At 45.3% G+C, this 19,607-nt stretch overlaps 1 protein-coding gene across 15 annotated transcripts in view; it reads left to right on the top strand.

Annotated features, from left to right (window-relative positions):
• The window catches only part of LOC106613507 (receptor-type tyrosine-protein phosphatase S), a 283,006-nt gene that overhangs the window by 204,232 nt on the left and 59,167 nt on the right, over positions 1 to 19,607 (top strand). For 9 of the 15 annotated variants that reach the window (XM_082956707.1, XM_082956706.1, XM_082956708.1 and 6 more), the window contains 8 exons: positions 3,279 to 3,605; positions 4,597 to 4,790; positions 6,052 to 6,078; positions 7,332 to 7,449; positions 15,780 to 16,373; positions 17,429 to 17,523; positions 17,882 to 18,132; positions 18,650 to 18,737. In XM_082956707.1, coding sequence (XP_082812833.1) covers positions 3,279 to 3,605; positions 4,597 to 4,790; positions 6,052 to 6,078; positions 7,332 to 7,449; positions 15,780 to 16,373; positions 17,429 to 17,523; positions 17,882 to 18,132; positions 18,650 to 18,737 — 1,694 coding nt within the window. The remainder of the gene's footprint in view (positions 1 to 3,278; positions 3,606 to 4,596; positions 4,791 to 6,051; positions 6,079 to 7,331; positions 7,450 to 15,779; positions 16,374 to 17,428; positions 17,524 to 17,881; positions 18,133 to 18,649; positions 18,738 to 19,607) is intronic. The other 6 variants (XM_082956712.1, XM_082956703.1, XM_045687314.2 and 3 more) reach the window with 2 other exon arrangements.

Raw genomic sequence — 19,607 nt, 5'->3', positions numbered from 1 at the left:
AGTTAAATGTTCCTACACTGGTCCTGTGGGCAGCAATGGCCCCCATTCAGACGCAAGGCCCCCTGGGATACGCTGTCCCAGTCAGACGAGGTTGAGATACCTATGAGACAACCGTTCAGACGCGGCCGCGGAGGGTCCACACACCGGGACCGGGAGCTCCCCCTATCTCCCTCAACATTACCCAGCCGAGAGGAACGGTAATGGGGGCAGGCAGGACCCTGGGGTGGGTGTTACGTGATTTTTGCAGAGGGGAGAGTAAAGGGCCCAATGATGTCAGATAAGAATCCCATTTCATAGCGTCTGAATTAGTTTTACGCTTTGCCGATGAGCTATAGGGAGACCTCTGGATTGTCAGGCTTTGTTACACATTTAGATTATACCTTGAAGCTGCCAGCACCCAGTGGAGTGTTATCGCTCAAATTAAAATGGCTGATTCTAAATCCCTGTATTTAGCCAAACAAGCAGTTTAGCCCACCACTTACTGTAATTGCTGAAGGTTTTTAGATTTATTGGAATGTTTGTACGAACGCGGCCATTTGGCTTGGAGACGGATTAATTCCGTAATGATGACAAATACCACTCTGACATTCGACATTGACGGTGAAAATAAAACACAGCGCACGCATCTTGTACTTACACTCCTGACTGAATGTGAATTTGATTTGTGACTAGCCGCAGACGAATGACTTGTGGACCAGCTTGTGTTGCGAGCAGGGCTATTGAAAGAGGTACATGTTTGAAGTAATTTATAAAGCCTCTACCAGCACTAGAAAACAACCCAAACACATCTCCCTCTAAGCTTCCGTTCACATCATAACAGACTTAGAATATGGTTGCGATATCTCCACAGACATGACTAATGATACTGTATGTGAAATCATATAGCATTCATACAGGCTTTCAAAAGATGCTTCAAAAGACCTACTGAAAGTGAAGCATTACCAGAGTTCCATCTTTTGTTGCTGTCATAGTTCTAGTGTCCATAATCTCCACCACTGGGCTTTGTGGGAGCCGAGGCTTACCCCATGGCTGTGCCCCTTGCCTGTCTTAAGTTCATCTGGTGTGAGGGGTCTGCATGGCGCCATAGCTCAAACCCTGACAGATTCCACAGTTTCTGTCTTCACATGATTGAGCACTGAGCGATCATTCTTGACACTGAGAGTTTGCAAAATACAATCTATTGTGGGGAAGAATGGAGAGAGAAGAAGCTGAAAGGCTCAAATCCGTTAAAACCGCAAATAAATAAGCACATTGGACACAGAAAAGGTTCTAAACTGTAGCTGTTCCAGAACAGTCAGTTCTAGTTCTTATAGCTTTTGACTGAGACTGTCCACTGATTGTAAATGCCTCCTGTCTTCTCCGGCCGCACTGTTAGCAAGAGTGGCAGTGCGGTTGGTACCGCAGCAGTAACCTTAATGAATGCAGCAGCACAAGTCATCCGTCTCGGTGCTGGTGCTGCCTGTGTTCTTTTTTATTGTTTAAGAGTTAGCGGCAGGCTACGCCCCGTCGGTAAAAGTGGGGAAGCTATGAAATGGGATTCTCTGAGCAAACGGTTAAGATAAAAAAAAAAAAAAAGGAACTGTGTCCTTTTCCCAAGGTCAAATGCAGAAACACAGAATCCAGTGGATGTAGGTTTTCCCCAACTGCTCCCATCCCTCAGTCTTGTGGACCCTCCCTCCGGCCCAAGTTATACAAGAGTATAATGCAGTCCTGGCTACAGCACAGAGCCAACTCTCTCACTCTTAGCAACCCAAAACAGACCGAAACTACCTATCTCAACAGGCCAATTTGACCAACTACAAAGCACAGTTTTCTGGGTTTGAATTTGGTAAGACGTGTCTCTATTTGGACACAGTATGTGGAAGGAGAGGGTTGTAGCTCACTGGCTCAGGGTGAGCGCAATCTGTAGTCAGGTGCTGGTGGTAAGAAGGTCTTCAAAAGTTAGTATTTGAAGGAAGCCAGGTACGTATAATGCAGACTGTACTTGTGTTTTGAAGTTTTAATGTTCTTATTTTCCGTTTTCTGCCCAATAGCCCGTTTTTTCATGTTTGTTATGATTTGACATTTTGGACCCTAACGCTTTTCTTTCTTTTGAGTCACCTCGGTTACAGATCAAATTCATTTTCCAGTTGCTTGTATCAATTTGTGTTTTGCTTTTGCTTGTTTGGAATGAAAACATACTGTATTTTGTTTTTCCTGTGGACTTAATTTCCATTTTTATCACAGATTTGTACAATGTGGAATGCCCTTTTCTATGAATTCACGTTTTTCATTTAGCTTAGTCCACCACTATTACAGATGAATTAGATAGTAAAAATGAACTGGGCTTGTCACAAATGATGTGAAGAATATTATACTATAGTCACACGGAGGAGTGTTGGTAGAAAAAGGGGGATCTTGACTTAAATAGAAAGGGTCTCATCTATGTTCTCTTATCCGTCTAATGCCTGGTGCGGGTTGAGAAGTGAAACATTTTATCACTCCTTGCACACTCACTTGGTGAGCACGAGTTCTAAGAGCTCTGTGCAGATTAGAACGTATAGGCTTTCATTTTGATTTAGAAGTTCACAGATGTGTAGTTTTTAATATGTTTTGGAAGAGCGCTCCACACAAAAAACCCAGCCACTGTGTTGAATAGCTTTTATATAATAATAATAATAATATTAATAAAAAGACCCACTCTGCTACTTCTCCCCCTTCCTCTAACTCCCATACTGGAAGCACAACACCTTTCAGTTTAAGGAGGAGTGTAAGGCTGGCAAAAATAGAGGGGCTCTGGTTTTTATCCTTTAATCGATAGTGTGAGTGTGTAGCGCGCAGTGCAGGCCTGGACAGGCTAACATCAGATAGCTTCCGTGGTATCACACACGGGCTGATAACTGACAGACCCTGACAGACCCCTTGGTGTTACAGACCACTGTGCACATGTCTGGAAATATAATTCTGTGAGTCCGTGACATAGTCCCAGCTATCAAAAGAACTGGCCCTGTATCTCACGAGAGGCGTCCATTTTGCTTCATTATTACGCACGCTGTGTCGTCCAGTCCTCCTTACACCTTTTACGTTTACATTTGCCTGACGAGTCAGTGTTTCTGTTTTGTGTTAACATTCTTGTCAGTTCAAGTCTCCTTTTGAGTTGGGTTTTTCCTTTTATCATTTTCTTTATCTCTCCCATCTTTTTGTTTTTTGTTTTTCACCCCTTTCCCCCTTCCTCCCCTCCTCCTCCTCCTCCTCCGCCTCCTCCTCCCCCCTTCCTCCCTATCCTCCCACCTGACCAGAGCCCTCAGCCCCCCCTCAAGACATTAAGTGCAGCAGCTCCAGCTCCACCACCCTACTGGTAAGTTGGCGCCCCCCGCCTGTGGAGAGCCAGAATGGCGCCCTGGCGGGGTACCTAGTGCGCTACCAGGTGGTGGGAGCCTCGGTAGAGGGTGGAGGCGGCGGTGCCGGAGAACCCATGGAGGAGCCGGCCGTGCCGCCCAGGGTCGGGCAGGTGCTGCTGCAGAAGCTGGAGAAGTGGACCCAGTACCGTGTCACCTTGGCCGCCTTCACCGAAATCGGGCCGGGCCCAGAGAGCGAACCCCTGCTCTGCCGCACCGACGAGGATGGTAATTGAGCTTATTTCACCCACAATCTGTACACTTGTTGTGAGGCAAATACAATACCTGGGCTGTCGACATAGCTACACAACGATCTGCTTCTCAGACAATGGGCAATACCTCTACTACCGTATGATTACAGGGATGTAGCAACCCATAAAATTACCTCACCTAAGCTTCACTTATGACACCCATACCCCTAAACATAGAATAAATTCACAATGTCAATAGCGTACCTCCGTGGTTCAAATCAAGGACCCCCAGACATAAGCGTCTTAATAAAAACCAGACCACCCCCAGCGACATCACAATATCCTTTGGAAATCTGAAAGTCGTTGTTAAACCATTTTCCCTCCCCTCCTACATTAAATTTATGATATAGCCGCCCCATCTCATCTCATTCTTCCTCTATGGTGTCTAACAGCCTAGTGTTTAGCCTCTAACAGTTATGAGCATGCCACACCTCAGGACCTCGTATGGCTGGCCATGTCACAGCACAGCCAATTCCACTGATGGGAGGCTGACAGTAACTCAGCCATGTGATGGCTCGCCATCCCTCACAATACACTGGTGCAAATGGGCCACACTTTTATTAACCGTGCGTAGGAGCCAATTTGTCTCTGGAGGCCAGTGCGGTGCACAGTAAAAGGCAGGATGCCAAGGCCTCACATAAAGGCTTTCCATTATGTCTGAGAGACAGGGGTTTAACCGGAGACCGGCGACACAGAGTAGACACTTATTGGGAGGTCAGGTTGTGAGGGAGAGAGCTGTGTAGTACAGTTTTGTGTGCTTGAAAGGTTTGCCCCTACAGTCTGGTGGGGGGTTATGTGTGCAGACTGCAGAGTTGAAGTTTCTAGTCTATCTGGCTGTCAGGGGAATAGCTCTTGTAGTTTTTTGTGTAAGTGTGCTTATGCCAGATCGATAACCTGTTCATACCATATGAGCGGACTATGCTGTCGCAGTGTTTTAACATTGGCCCTATCTTCTTTTCTACCCACAGTTCCAGGGGCTCCTCCTCGGCGGGTCGAGGTGGAGGTGCTCAACTCCACGGCGCTCAAGGTCATGTGGCGCTCCCTGTTGCCGGGGCGACAGCACGGCCAGATCCGTGGTTACCAGGTGCACTATGTGCGCGTGGAGAACGGAGAGTCGCGCGGTCTGCCTCTGATCAAGGACGTCATGCTAGCCGACGCCCAGGTATGATCCAGCCAATCTAACCAATTCATTGTATCAAGCTGTCCTATTGGAATGACACACTTATGGAGTGACATGAGAGCCTATGTAAAGATTAGTTCAATTCTGTTTGGTAGTGTAATATGAAAGAAAAATTGTCACGGGTACAACAAACTGAAGAGGAACCTGAAGACCTTCGTTCTGTGGTCTTGTTTTGTGGAAGTGTAAATGCTACACATTACTTTTACATTGTGTGCTACGATATGTACAATACGTGTGCTCTCTCCTTTTAGTTTATCATTTCATGTTTCTGCAATATTCCTCTCCTCTGCCCTCAACAAATAATCACACCTTCCTTCTTTCACTTCCCCTCCTTTTATTAGGGCTGTATAGACCCCCCTTTAAGAGAACCTCAGTGGTCCACTTCTTGAAAAGTGTGATTGCACGGCTCGTATCGAGCACAGCAACTCGGCACAAAATGGCTGATTATAGTATTCTGAGGCTGGAAAACCAAAATTGGCATGAAAGCATTTTAGAGAAAAATTGTCCTCCCTGAAAGCTAGAATTATAATGGAAGCCAGCACAATGGTTGTTTTTTTACAAAGCCTCTGTCAACAAAACAGTGTAGGAAATACACAAACTATTTTCGGTGTGCTGTGTCATCATACAGTAAATTACAGCTTTGCACCACTAGGACAAACAAAGCAAAAGTACACAAACTGAATATTTATCCCCAGAAGTCTATTAACATATCTATTTCACAATGTTTTCAAGCAACATTCATAACGTGTGGTCTCTTCTTTCACAGGTCTTTCTTGTAAAATAGACTTAAAATAGAAATAAATGTTTAATAAAAATAACCTTATTATGACAGGCTGTTAACAAATTGTTAATGGTTCAGCCAAAGTTTGGATGTTTTAGTAATCTTTTATACGTTTAATTTGAGTCATCCAACTTGGCGGTAATGCACTGTTATTATAGTAGATATAGTAACCTCATGAAAAAAAACACTGTAAACAGCCCCCATAGACTTCAGTTCACACCTCTTCCCTAGTCTCAGCTGCTCTCCCTAAAACAGACTAGCTTCTCTCTCTCCCTCTCTCTGGTCTGACCTGTTCTGACATGTCTGTTGCTCTCACCCTCTTCTCTACCTCCTCACAACACGCTCCCCTCTCACATTCCCCTTCTCTTGAGTTCCTCTCACATTCCTCTTTCTTCCCTCTTTCTCTCTCTTTTAAAATCGCTCTCTTTCCTGCACTCTCCTCTATATGGGGGGGGGGGGTAGTGGGAAACGGACGATACAGCCGAATACGTGAGTATATTTGGAGTCGCCAGAGTGCTACTGTGTAGTTGAGGGGTTAAAAAGCACTGAGTATTGCATCACCCCAGCTATGTTCACATGTATAAGAACGACCGGACTTACATCATCCTATTCAATAGAGCTTTGATATTATGGTGCTTTATCAGTAACGCCCTAACACTATATATTATAAACAGGCTCTCTCAAGTTAGCATAGCCTATCCGGTGCTACCTATCTCCAGTATTGATGTCCTAGAGAGAGTAAAGGCAGAATTCATAATGCTAATTAGCTGTGTGGATGATGAGACGGTGGCTGATGCAATATCTGGGTGCTGCTTCTCCCTGTGCCTGGACTGCTTAACGCTACTACGTGCTACTGTGTGTTGTTGTGCTGTGTGTCGTGTCGTGTTGTGATGGTGCGTTTTGTGTTGCGATTTTGCTGTTTTCTTTTACTTTGCTGGTGCCACGCCTACGATTGAGTGTGAAATAAAAAAAAAATCATCCGTTAATCAATGGTCACATTGTTTAGACAGTTATTTTTTAAGTAAATCTTAACATGAATGATATAATATATCATCAGAGTCTTGAAATCTAAAACGGCTGCCTCATCATCATACTTCCTCAAACTCACCCGATTGACCCTTGTGTTTATCAACAATTCCTTTCTGACATAATTTGAATCTTAACGTTTGGCCCCATTCCCCAGTTTCATAAGCACTTGCATGATATATATGATATTGACGCCGCCATCTTTGGTGTGAAAACAGTACATAATGTCCTCTCTTTACCGGCGCTGACCTCTCCATCTCCCAGCTGACCAGTCTAAAAACATCCTGCATTCATTTAGCTAGCCAGGCCCCTCTACTGAAAGATTCATCAGCATTGATCGAAGATTCCTCTCTCTCAAGAGCACCAGAGAAAATAATGGCTGAAGGAAAACTGCATGCACCAGCCATGGTGCATAAATGTTTTTTACTGTGAGCGTAACTTGGCTAATGCCCCATATAATGTATATCCTTTTGCCTCCTTATCATATGCATCTTGTAGCTTTGGAGAGTAGTAGGATGTTTAGGAAGCGGTAGGATTAGCAGAATTCAACCTGCAAACAAAATGGAGGACAGAAAGCATTCTATCCACCTTAGAGGTCAAAATCAGCAGAACATGATAAAATAGTAAGAGAAGGTGGTTGGCTGCGGAGTTGGTGATGGTCATATGTTTTCACCAGTGTTCTGATATATTGTTTGTCTTCTTCCTGTTTCCTACAGGAAATGGTCATCGGAGGGCTCCAGCCGGACACCACCTACTCCATCACAGTAGCTGCGTACACCACCAAGGGAGATGGAGCACGCAGCAAACCCAAACTGGTGGTTACCAAAGGAGCAGGTCAGTCTTTCATACAGTTTATAATATCAGTCTATATAGTACCACAATTGTGCCGTCTGGTTTGCTTAATATAAGGAATGTGAAATAATTTATACTTTTACTTTACCTTTTGATACTTAAGTATATTTTTGCAATTATATTTACTTTTGATACTTAAGTATACTGAAAACCAATAATTTTTTACTTTTACTCTAGTATTTTACCGGGTGACTTTCACTTTCATTTTCTATTAAGGTATCTTGACTTTTACTCAAGTATGACAAGTGGGTACTTTTTCCTGCTCATGACATATATTACAATGCATTAGTACTGTGTCATAATTCATTACACCTGTAGGCTTTAATCTACCTTCCCTATATTGGAAAGAAAATTACCATTCAAATATTTCTCGATGAAACGGTTGTGGGTTTATTGAAAAAAAAAAATACACATTTTGAAAGACAGAGACAATCCTATTTGATTTGAACCAGGGTACTTAAGCCTCTTTAGAACCCAGAAGGCTTAGCTACTGTGAACACGACCTAACCCTGCAAGACTGGAGAGCCGTGAAAGCCCTCTTTGAGCAAATATGGGGCCGTCAGGGCTAAGATATGAGGCTCCTTTGTGTGTGCATCCACGCCAGTCCGCTTCACGGCCTTCAGACACTCAATATACACACGCTCGAAAGCAGACACACACCCACACACACTCTCACACAAACACACATACGCCTCATATGACAGGTCCTGATCTTGACAGGTGTGCCTATCGCAGGTGTCAGGTAGTGTGACGGGTGGCAAAGGGCCTTGGTACTGTCACTGCTCTCCTCCCTCCCTTGTCGTTCCGCGCTGACTGATCACTCACTCCATCCATCCCTCAAAGCCATCCCGCTTTCCCTTTTTATTACTGAAGAGCGGAAAAAGAGCTTACGCGGCCCCAAATAAATAAATTAGCGTGAGGAAGAACAAAAAGAAAAGAAGAGAAGCCTCAGCCCCTTAGGAGGTAAAAGAGGCTTCCTATTCCTCTTTCATGTGACAGTGGAGCTACCAGCTCGGCCATGGGGCTTAGTCAAATCGTGGTCCAGACGGTTTTCATGGTTTTCTCAGGCCCATTTCAGGGAGACATTGTGCTGTCAGACAAGTTAAGCCCCTGCCTTGTACTTTGATAAAGCAAAGGCACAGATGGGAGGGAGGGCCCTTGCAAATGTTTACACCAGGGTTTCCCAAACTCGGTCCTCGGGACCCCAAGGGGTGCGCGTTTTTGGTTTTTGCCCTAGCACTACACAGCTGATTCAAATAATCAATTAATCATCAAGCTTTGATAATTTGAAACAGCTGTGTGGTGTTAGGGCAAAAACCAAAGTGTGCACCCGTTGAGGCCCCAAGGACAGAGTTTGGGAAACGCTGGTTTACAAACATACACACACACACACACTGGTGCATGTTAATGCGTGTGTAATGCATGTGAAAAGAGTGAGTGCACACACACAGGAAGAGAGACTGGTTTTAATCTTTCAGAAGGGCAACTAGACTCTTATGACAGCAAAATAAAGAAATGGTAAGTTGATGAAAGTAGGACTATGTCAAACTCTTAATTCTTGGTTCAATCGATAATGCCTCAAACTCCATCAATACAAACATTGTGAAAATCAAGGATAGAATAATTTCATCCAACTCAAAGGGGTTGGTCGATCAAGTCAAGATCAATGACTTTTCATGTAACAGCCAGCTACTTGTGTGTAGGTGTTGGAGTCCGCTGCTCTGTCTTTCGGCAACATACTTTAGTCTAAGACTGCCATCATTGAAGTCAATTGTGTTGAGGAGGGGCATTGTACAAAATAAAGTTTTCAGCGATTGAATCGTCTCTTACCACTCAGAGTATCAAAGCCAATGACGACTTTTCAAAACCCCGCTTTACCCATGTTGTGTTCCGGCTCTGGCCCAACCCATCAGTTTCTGGACTAATCAGACGGCCCGAATGTGTTCGCATTTTTTGAAGGGTCGGGGAGGTACTCGGACCCAGACTCATTGCGGAGAAGAAACTAACGTCTGTGGGCGTGGCAGAGCAAGGGGTCTTGGTAGCCAGGCAAACATTACTTTGCTTTCCTTGTGTTCATTAACCAAGTAATAACAGCTAGATTTATAGAAGTTGGTGGTGTGTGACGTCACCTTGTCTATTCAAATCGCCTTCGGGCTCTAAGGCCTTCATGGTTGATGTAAGTTGAATTACTTTGAAAGAAAGGGCCAGACATGTACATCAAATTGAAATTAATGGTTTTGTGCGACATGCAAAAAAAAGCCAGCAATTACATACAACAGAGCTTAGAATAATCCAGTCCCTGGCTATTCAGAACAAGGGACAGTTCGAAATCTATGGGTGGGGGTGGGCTGGTCCAACTCAAGGTCTCATGAAAAAAAATGCACCCCCCCCACACATAAAATATATTTTCGCATGACCCCTTGTACTGTATAAAAAAATTGCACACCCTCCTCCCTCATAGAATAAACTTAAAACAATGTTTACGACCACAAGTAACAATAACTGTAGCGACCCTGTGTTTATAAACGTGGATATCGACTTTTCCACTTCGGCATGCTTTTGCTGCACATTTAATGACACACAGTGCTACGGGCCAGAAGGTTGAGGGGTCACCGACTACCGCGTACAAGCTCATTCTCCTTGCCTGTTTCATTAGGCCTACACTACGATCAGAGCCGGCTGCAGACAATGATCAGCTAAGGGTAATTTAAATGCCTTATTTATAATTATATAAAATATATGCAACAAATTTTCCACCAACAGGTTTCTGTGCCAATGCACCACAACCAATAAACAAAGCATACCGACTTTGGGCTCTTCAATATCATGGTTTGCGTTTTCAACAATAAATAGACTATGTCAATCTCGACAAACAGAAAATACAATCCCTCCCTACCTTGTAGGTCTAGCCAGTATTGAAGGCTTCGCTTGATCTCTGAATGTCATTAAACTTTTTGGTGTTTTGTAACAGATTCATCAAATGGCCACTGCATAGTTTGGTTTGATTGATTGATTTTATTTGTCAGTAAAAAAAAAACATATATATATATATATATATATATATATATATATATATATATATATATATATACACACAGTACAATGATTTTTTTAAGTGACCGGCGTTGCACAATAAAGTTGGGACTTATTTCCATTGTGGGCCCAATTTTTTACAAACAGGTGAATACATAAAGTTTATCCTGTACACATTAGCCAGCTTTTGACATTATTTTTGGTATGACTTCGAGTTGCTGTGGTAGTGTAGTGGTCTGGGTGTAGCTGGTGTAGAGGAGTCAGGTGCAGGACAGCAGAGATAAGTAACTTTACTCAAATATTCCAATAACATGTCGTAATACCGAGCCCACAATAACGGACCGAACATACATAAAACAATCACGCACAAAAACCATGTGGAAAACAGAGGGTTAAATAATGAACATGCAATTGGGGAATTGAAACCAGGTGTGTAAAACAAAGACAAAACAAATGGAAAATGAAAAGTGGATCGCCGATATATAAAAAATGTGTCCGTACCAGATAGACTCTTATATTTAAAACAGTGAATTCTAGAGCCTCTGTCTCTGATTTGATGCTGGTGGACATCTCTAACAAATGAAAAATAGTTGGATAGGTACTGTACCTGGGGTCTGAGTCCATGATAATTATCTGGACCATACCAAGTTGAATTAATACTACTCTTTTTTTTCTACAGATAGCCAGCCTAGCTGCTTAAAATGCTCAACCTCCAGATGAGTATGAGGGGGGAGTTAAGTACAATTCTTACAAGCTTGTTTTGGCTGGTAGCTTATTCTTTAGATGTGTGGGGCTGCTGGTGAACCATGATATGCAGGCATAATCAAAGTGACACTGGACTAGCGAACTTGCCAGAGTCTTTTGGGTGTTTACAGTATAGCGTAAGCAAGCAGATGAGGACATTTGGCTAGGTTTAAACAAATTATATAGTAAAACCTGCAAAAGAGTGAATGTAAACCAGAGGGAAAAAACGCACTACCCTCCCCTGTACCCAATAAAAAAACCACACACAACACTCCTCAAAGCAAAACATAAAGTTAGACAACCCTCCCCTATTTTGGAACCCCCACACACACATTTTGAACTGTCCCTAACTATTCATAACAGTAAAATAAAGAATACTAAAATATGTCCATACTGTACTACACTTTAAAATAATATACTGTATACAGAAGGACATTACTCAGTTCCATTAAGTCCATTAACATTCCAGGCCACCAAAGGCCATTTCTCCTCCCACTCTTAATAGTCAGAATTTCTCATTAGTCTTCATCCCTCCATCTTCCCCCTCCTCTTCATCCTCCCATCCCATCTCCATTCTCCCGTGAGGTGAGCAGATTGCATGTTGGCGCTATAACGCTGAGCCGAGCGGGGAGTTTATTTTAATCCCGGGATGCCTGGACAGGCCCCGGAATACACTGGGAAGAAACCGTCTGGATGCCACTAGCCCTCGCAGACCGCCTGGCTATTCCTTCTCCTAATTGGCTACTTAGCACAACGTGTGGTGATTGCACCAAACCGAAGCTTGTAGCACCTCATATTTATGGCTTTCCTTCAACTATCTTGATTTCTTCTGTCTTTTCTGTCTTAAAATAGATGTTAAATGAATGTAATGATTCTTGTCAACTGCCTCTGGTGGGCCACTGACCCACCCACTTAGTGGTGTGCATTCTGGTAGCCTAATGGGTTCTTAAATGAACATTGGTGAAATGTCAGCATTGTTTGAGCGGAGACTTTACATTTTTGGGGTCAGTGTCAACCATAGTGAAAAAAGAAGAGAGGAAAATTAAGATGGCAGAGTTTACAGAAGGTATTACAGAAGACCTTTGCTGTCAAAATAGCTGAATCTCTAAGCGTGGCCAAGGCGATTTTTCATCACCACAGCTAAATTAAGTATATGTGGGGAAGCATTTTCAATTATGTTTGCCCTCTAACGCTGGTCAGCTCGTGCCACCTTCGACGCCTGATATCAATTGGATGCAAAAATGCAGCGGAGCACTTTTGGAGAGCCTTAGCCAGTGTACAGTAGAGTGAGAAGGGCCCACGACCCCTGATATATCTCTCTGGAAGTTGTAGCCGCAGGTTAACCACTAACATGCTGACCACACGCCACGAGCGTTGGAAAATAACTGTACACGTACATGTTATTCAATCATTGCACCAACACTGCTTGCGCACGTCAATGAGTGTCTGCGTAGCCAGCCGCTAAAATAGAACTTGGTTCTATTTGTGACGCTTGATGCGCTGCAAGTCCCGCCTCTCCCATCTCCTCATTGGTTTTTAGGAGCAGATACCCACGTGCCATCTCCTCATTGGTTTTTAGGAGCATATACCCACGTGGGTGATTGAAAGATGAACTGAGGTCCACACTCCAGTCCAGTTGGTGGTGGTAATGCACCATAAAGTTGGTTGGCAACCGCCATATAAAGTCCAAAAAAGAAGAAGAAGAAGCCTGAAGGAGGTTCAAACTTATCTGTGGATTAATTGTCAGAGTAGAGGACCTTGTACATTTCAGATAAAATAACAACCCAATGTTTATATCCCAGGACAAATTAACTAGTAACAGCAAGCTAGCTAGGTAAATTAGCATAAATGTTTAATTGTCACCAAATTAATATAGCTGGTTCAGAGTTCATTTTGATATTTCAACCTGCGTGTCCTGATTGCGTCTGGTGTGGATGGACAAAATCAATATGCGCGCTCGCAGACGGTCTGGTCAGCATGTAAGAATGCTGCCATTTTTTTACTTTCACTTGGCACGTGCACACACGTACCCACACGCTCTTATACACAGACACACGTGTTACTTGTCTTTAGGGGGGATTGCAGAGCAATAGAGAGAGTGTGTTGTCTTTGTGTGTGTGTACGCCCATGTGTGTTTTACTACTGTGTGTGTGTGTGTGTGTGTGTGTGTGTGTGTGTGTGTGTGTGTGTGTGTGTGTGTGTGTGTGTGTGTGTGTGTGTGTGTGTGTGTGTGTGTGTGTGTGTGTGTGTGTGTGTGTGTGGGTGTGTGTGTGTGCGCGTGCGAGAGGAGAGAAAATGAGTAGGAAACCCAATCCACTACTCAATCAAGACGACTGTGTGTCAACAGCGGCCATTAAAGCCAGCCCTGATGGGAAACGTGCCTCTAGCTCCACTAGGAAGGATTGAGGGAGGCCAAGTGGAGAGGAATGGAGTGATGGAAGGAGAAAGAGAGGGATGGAAGGAGAGGGGGAGGTGTCCGCACCCCCCCCCCCCCTCGTTGTCCCCTCTTTGCGGCAGATTGCTCCCAGTCCCATGTCGCCTTCATCATGAGGACTCTCGTTCTCACCCCCTCCTCCTCTTCCTCCCTCCATCCTCCAGTTTTCCCTTAGCATCAACCAGCTTTCTCAGTTAACCCCAACTACCCTTTCCTCTTCATTTACAGTAGTCCCTAGCCTACCCTGTAAACCCACACACACACACCTCAGGCCCATTATCTCGGATCTTCTCATTGGGGCTTACTAAGCAGTGAATGTGAGGGGAGTCAAGTTTAAACAAGACAGGCTGGTTGCAGGGCTGAAGTTATAGTTTGTTAGCGGGGAGTAATAGACGTATTCATCTCGCCGCTGTTTGGAGGCTGCTGCATTTCCGTTACTGTTCCAACTCAATTTGCCCCTGCCCAGAACAGGCCCATTAACAAGAAGGAACAAAGTGGATGGGTATATGGGGAAGTGGGGTAGATGTGAGTTGTCAATTGGTACGGGAGCCTGTGTGCGTGCTACACAGTGCCTAAGAGTGTGTGTACAAGAGTGCACACATACAGTAAATGTGTCGGCAGAAATCCACACACACACACACACACACTGAAACACACACACACATAGCATTGAGGTAGATATTGTTCCAGCCAGGGAGAGATGGCTCCAGACAAATGTTTGGCTTCTCCAGATTGGGCCCTGGCCTGGGCGAGAGGCCAAATTGCCCTGTGTGCAGCAGGGATGATGTAAGGGCAGGAACTGTCTGCTGAGCTGGGCTAAATCACGAGGCACAGTGCATACACAACCCACACACACATAAGCATGTACGCACGTAAATGGCAGAAGTACTTGCATTGCAGAGTAGCCTAACACACATGTACACAAATTGAACTTTTGCACCTAATGCGTGTGTTGTGTTGGAGCCTGTGTGTGTATGTTTATGATTGAGCCTGTGTAGTAGTATTTCGGGGATAGCATTTTGGTAGCGTTTTTGGGAGTCAGGTGTATCAAGTGAAAGATCACATCTTTTGCCTCATGTATTTTCATAGACAACATTGGATGACTAGTCTGGTGTGGGACCGCTGTGCTAAGACGGGACTGGAGTGCAATTTCACAGCACTCATCTCTCACTAAGCGCCGCTCACTTCTGAGACAAAGCCTCTGTGTTGACACTGGCTCTGTCACACTGATGGGACCACTAACTAACGGAGAGTAACACAGAGAGGAGAGCCATCCACAACCCCGAATCTGGGTCACTGAAGTAGAACGTCTAGACTACTGCATCATCCACTCTATAGCTCATCCAGTCTAAAGCCTCATATCTCGAGTTGATTATCTCTTATCTTTCGCACTAAAACTTTGAGAATACTTTTTTTGTAAGAGAGTCACATCACAGTTAGCCTGGGTGCCAGTCTGTTTCTGCCAAGGCTTGACAATGACAATGGAGTTGGCCAAGCACAAACAGATCTGGGACAAGGCTACATCACAGTCACTTTGAGTTCCAATTCCCATTTGTACGCGCTTCTACTCGTCAATGCTGAAATGAATTGAATATCAATTCGTGAATAGGAGAAATGGCTCATTGTTTCTGTTGAGAGGACCTTTGAAGCTGCAGTTGAATTTTATGTAATTATCGGAATTGACTGAGTTCAAATGGAATCGACATCAACCCAAATGGAGTACTGTAGGTCTACTGGCCCAACATGTTGTTGAAAGTGTAAAGTAGTCCCAGACAAAACGGTTTTAGTGGTCTGTTTCTACTGACTCTGTTCTTGCATAACCTTTCATCTGCCGAAAGAAAATGTTTTTTTTGCCCCACTAAAAGGCACATTCCATTCGTTAATGAAGAAAACGAGTTTATCTCATACCAAACATACACCATTGTCCTCCCGAGCAGCCTTAATCTTGTCCACAATGTTACAGCACAGTCTATTATTTGTTATTGGCGTACCTAGATGTACAAGCCACACACCGTTCTCGCTCTTCAAAACAAATCTTGTTTGACCTCCTAGAGTAAAATATAAATGGATAAAAGTTTTGTTTGTTTGCTTTCCTCAACAGTGCCTGGGCCGCCCTATCTGTCAGTGGCTCACGATTCGGAGACGTCGGCCGTGGTGCGCTGGGATGCACCCGACGTTATGATCCCTGGCATGGAGCTGCAGGGTTACAGGCTTCAGTTTGGCCGTAAGGACGTGTCCCCCCTGGCTACTCTGGAGTTCACCCCCCAGGAGAGGCAGTACACAGTGGCCAGCGTCCACCGTGGTGCCACCTACCTCTTCAAAGTCCAGGCTAAGAGCCGAGGGGGCTTCGGGGAGGAGGCTACGGCCGAACTGCATGTGCCTGAACAAACACCCCAAGGGTACCCCCAAATCAGCGAGAGCTCCAACGTGACCTGCTGCTCGGTAGAATTGGCATGGTCTCCCCCGGTGCTGGCAGAGCGCAACGGGGACATCACGGAGTACACACTGGCGTACCAGGAGACGGGCGTGGGGGGCGCACCCCGGGAACTCAGCCTGCCCGCCATCCAGTCCAGCTACGTGCTCAACAGCCTAAAACCCAACTCGGCGTACGACGTGAAAATACGCGCGCACACGAGTGTAGGTCCAGGGCCCTACAGCCCGCCGATCCAGTATCGGACTGTGGCGTTTGAGACAGGTATGGCTTGCCTGTTTCTCTCCCAACCCGGGGGGAAAAACACAAAATTGAAAACAACAAGCAACAACACAAAAATGAAACCAACTTCCCCCCCCTCCAACCACCTTCACTTCTTCTCCACGACAAAAAAATCCTAGAACCTTAAAAAGTTTGCGGGGGACACTCACTTCACTAACCCAAAGGTAAAACCAGTCAGTAAGTTACAGTCAGTCAGTTTGAAAAAGGGGAGGAGACGCGGCGTTCCAAGGTAAGTGCCGGTTGGTCAGACACCTTGCAGTCGCCTTTCAGCCCTTTGCAGCCACACAGCTAATGCAGCCTCACACACACACCCCCAATTTGCAAAGAAACTAAACAAAGGTAGGAACTCAGTGTTTCAGTCAAGAGTTCGTTTTAGTCCATTTCCGTTAGCAAGTGCAAGACTTTGGTTCCTTATTTCCGTTGGTTTTCAGTTTGTTTTGAGTCTACCTCTCCTACTCTGTCCCCCCCCCCCCCCCTCCCACTATGGTAAGGTTTGTGGCATGGCATCCCCCCGATGCACTGCTAACGACTGTCGGCATGCTGTGTTTGGGTCTGTCTTTGTGCCCGCCAGGCAGCACATCGTGGGCAGTGCCAACTCATGCTCAGAGTGCAGAGATGGTTGGCGCCAGAACCACAAGGGTGAACGACTCCTGGTTTTCAATGGAATGGGAGCGGGCAAAGTGGGATAGTTACTAGTAGAAAGATGTGGTGGTCAGAGAGGGGTTGGCACTGCCCGGGTGGCCAACCAGCGGGCACGTCTGTGCTCCATGGGTCCGTACTTGTCCATGAGTCTCCCGTGCTGTGTGTCTAACCAATAGCGTTGCCCCCTTCACAGCCTATCACAGCACAGCTCACCGCCCGCTCACTACTCCAACCCAGAGGACCCCAGCTGGGAAAATAACTTACGCTTCCTTTTTTTCTCTTTCACACTCTCTCACTCTGTCCTTTCCTCCTTCCCCAGCTCTCCAAACTAAACACAACCTCTCTGTTTTTGTTTTGTTCGTTTTTCTTTATTTTTCTCTTCTCTCTCACGACAGATGTCCCGAAGAACTTCACAGTGAAGTGGGTCACCAAGACAACGGTGTTGCTAACGTGGAAGTTTGCTGAGAGACGGTTCCCATTCCGGTGCACGGTGAGCAAAAGATAGACAGACAGACAAATCGACACACACATCTACAGGACTCTATGAATTCATTTGTGACTAATTATGCCACTGACTGCAATTTTGATTTAAGTCACAGTTCAAACGATGCAATCTTGCATAGACCAAATTATAGAGTTAATCAACCCTTACAGAGAGAAGTCTATAGATAGCCAGGCATACACATGCCATCTTGGAACACACTATTCCCAAAGAATATCTCCTACAAACTAGTTTTACATTGTCCATGCTTTTACCCAGCCGTTTTACCCCGGAGCTGAGACTTCCCTAATGTGTCTTTTTTTTGTGTGTCTCCGTTTGTCCATCTGTCCATCTGCCCCCTGTCCAGATTGAGTACAACCGCCAGAAGATGGACGTGGACGCCCGGCTGACCAAGGCGCTGGTCACCAGCCTGCGGCCCAACACCACCTATGAGTTCCGGGTCACGTGTCAGGAGAACACGGAGGGTGGACCTCGCCACCGTGTGGTCGCTAGGACTGCACCGCCCATCCTGGTCAAGAAGCCCAAGCTGGACCTCTACTCGGAGCCGGACAACATTCTGACCATGGGCTTCACCCCGGTGGAAAGCAAGGACATCAAGTGAGAGAAATTGACACCTAGGTTTCGGTATATGGGTTCATGGGTTTGCCTGACGTGGTTCTTTCTTTCATCGTTCTTTCTTTTGCTGGTTCATCCTCCTTTCTATCTCGCTTTCTTCTTTTCGCTCTTTTGACGGTTCGTCCCTCTTGCTTGCTGTCCTCTCTTTTTTTCACTCCCTCAAACTCCCACACTCTTCCACATAGCACACATTACACCTTGCTTTCTTGCCCTCGCCGTTGCCAACCTTCTGTCTCGCTCTCTCATTTCCACTCTCACTCCGGTGTTCCATTATCCTCTCCCTCTCACATTCCTTTTCCTCTGACTTACTATCTATCTCGATCTCTATCTCTATCACTCTCTCTCTTTCTCTTTCTCTCTCTCTCTCTCTCTCACATACATACATACACACTTTCAGGCTAAACCCAACCTAGCCCATTCGTCTCTGTAGTGTAAGTTAGTGTTATGGCTCTCTGAAGATGTTGTATGTCCATGGTACTGATGTCTGTGTGCCTCGCAGGAATTTCTATGTGGTGGTGGTACCACTAAAGAAGGGCTCGGGAACAGCCCGACATCACAAGAACCCAGACGAGATGGACTTGGAAGAGGTAAGAACCGAGGAATTACACACATTCCAGCGTTGCTCAAAGTCCACAATGGACTTGTGTTTCAACCACAGTGCTCTTCCTAGGTGACTCAACTTCTTTTTATCACTAAAAACTTGAACCATATGTACCATATCTGAATAAAACTGCTTTTTTTTTTTTTTGGTGACGTACTCAAAAGGCACTACATTTCTATAAAATGTCATATTGCGCCCTCGCATGTGCTTCTGGCTAAGTTCGCCATATGCCATGGAGATGTTAATAGCAACGTCGGAGAGGTACTGTCGTTTTCCCCAGGTGTGGTCCCTCTCTCCCTCCATCCATCCTGCCGGGAGAGAAGGGAATTACCTCCCTGCTCCCACCGTTCCTCGGTTGTTAGGGGTGATCTTGAGCTGTGATCAGCGAATGGGCCGCGGGAAGATGTTGGGGGTTGGGATCTTCCCGCGGCTTTGGATCAGCGGTGAGCTGATTTGGGATTACCAATATTCCACCTCTTCGGAGGACTCCTTAATTTTCTGTTGTAAAGGAATGGAGTGGCCTGGTCTGTCAGGGCACCATGCCAACAAGCACCCTATTGACTTTGGGGCCTGAGTGTGCGGAGGGAATCGACCTGCAAAACCCTATTTAGGAAGTTTTCAGTGGACATTTAGATTTTTACACAAACTCCATTGATCAGGTATGTTCTCCTCTTCACACACTGACTGATCAGATAGATAGATGGATGGATGGAGCAATAGGAATGATAAACTCATGAGTAGACAGGTAGGTGGAGGAAAAGAGACAGACAGACAGACAGACAGACAGACAGACAGACAGACAGACAGACAGACAGACAGACAGACAGACAGACAGACAGACAGACAGACAGACAGA

The sequence above is a fragment of the Salmo salar genome, chromosome 10 (assembly GCF_965601325.2).
Source record: "Salmo salar chromosome 10, fSalSal1, whole genome shotgun sequence".
NCBI classification, from domain to species: Eukaryota; Metazoa; Chordata; class Actinopteri; order Salmoniformes; family Salmonidae; genus Salmo; species Salmo salar.
This window is presented reverse-complemented; position numbering and strand designations above follow the sequence as displayed.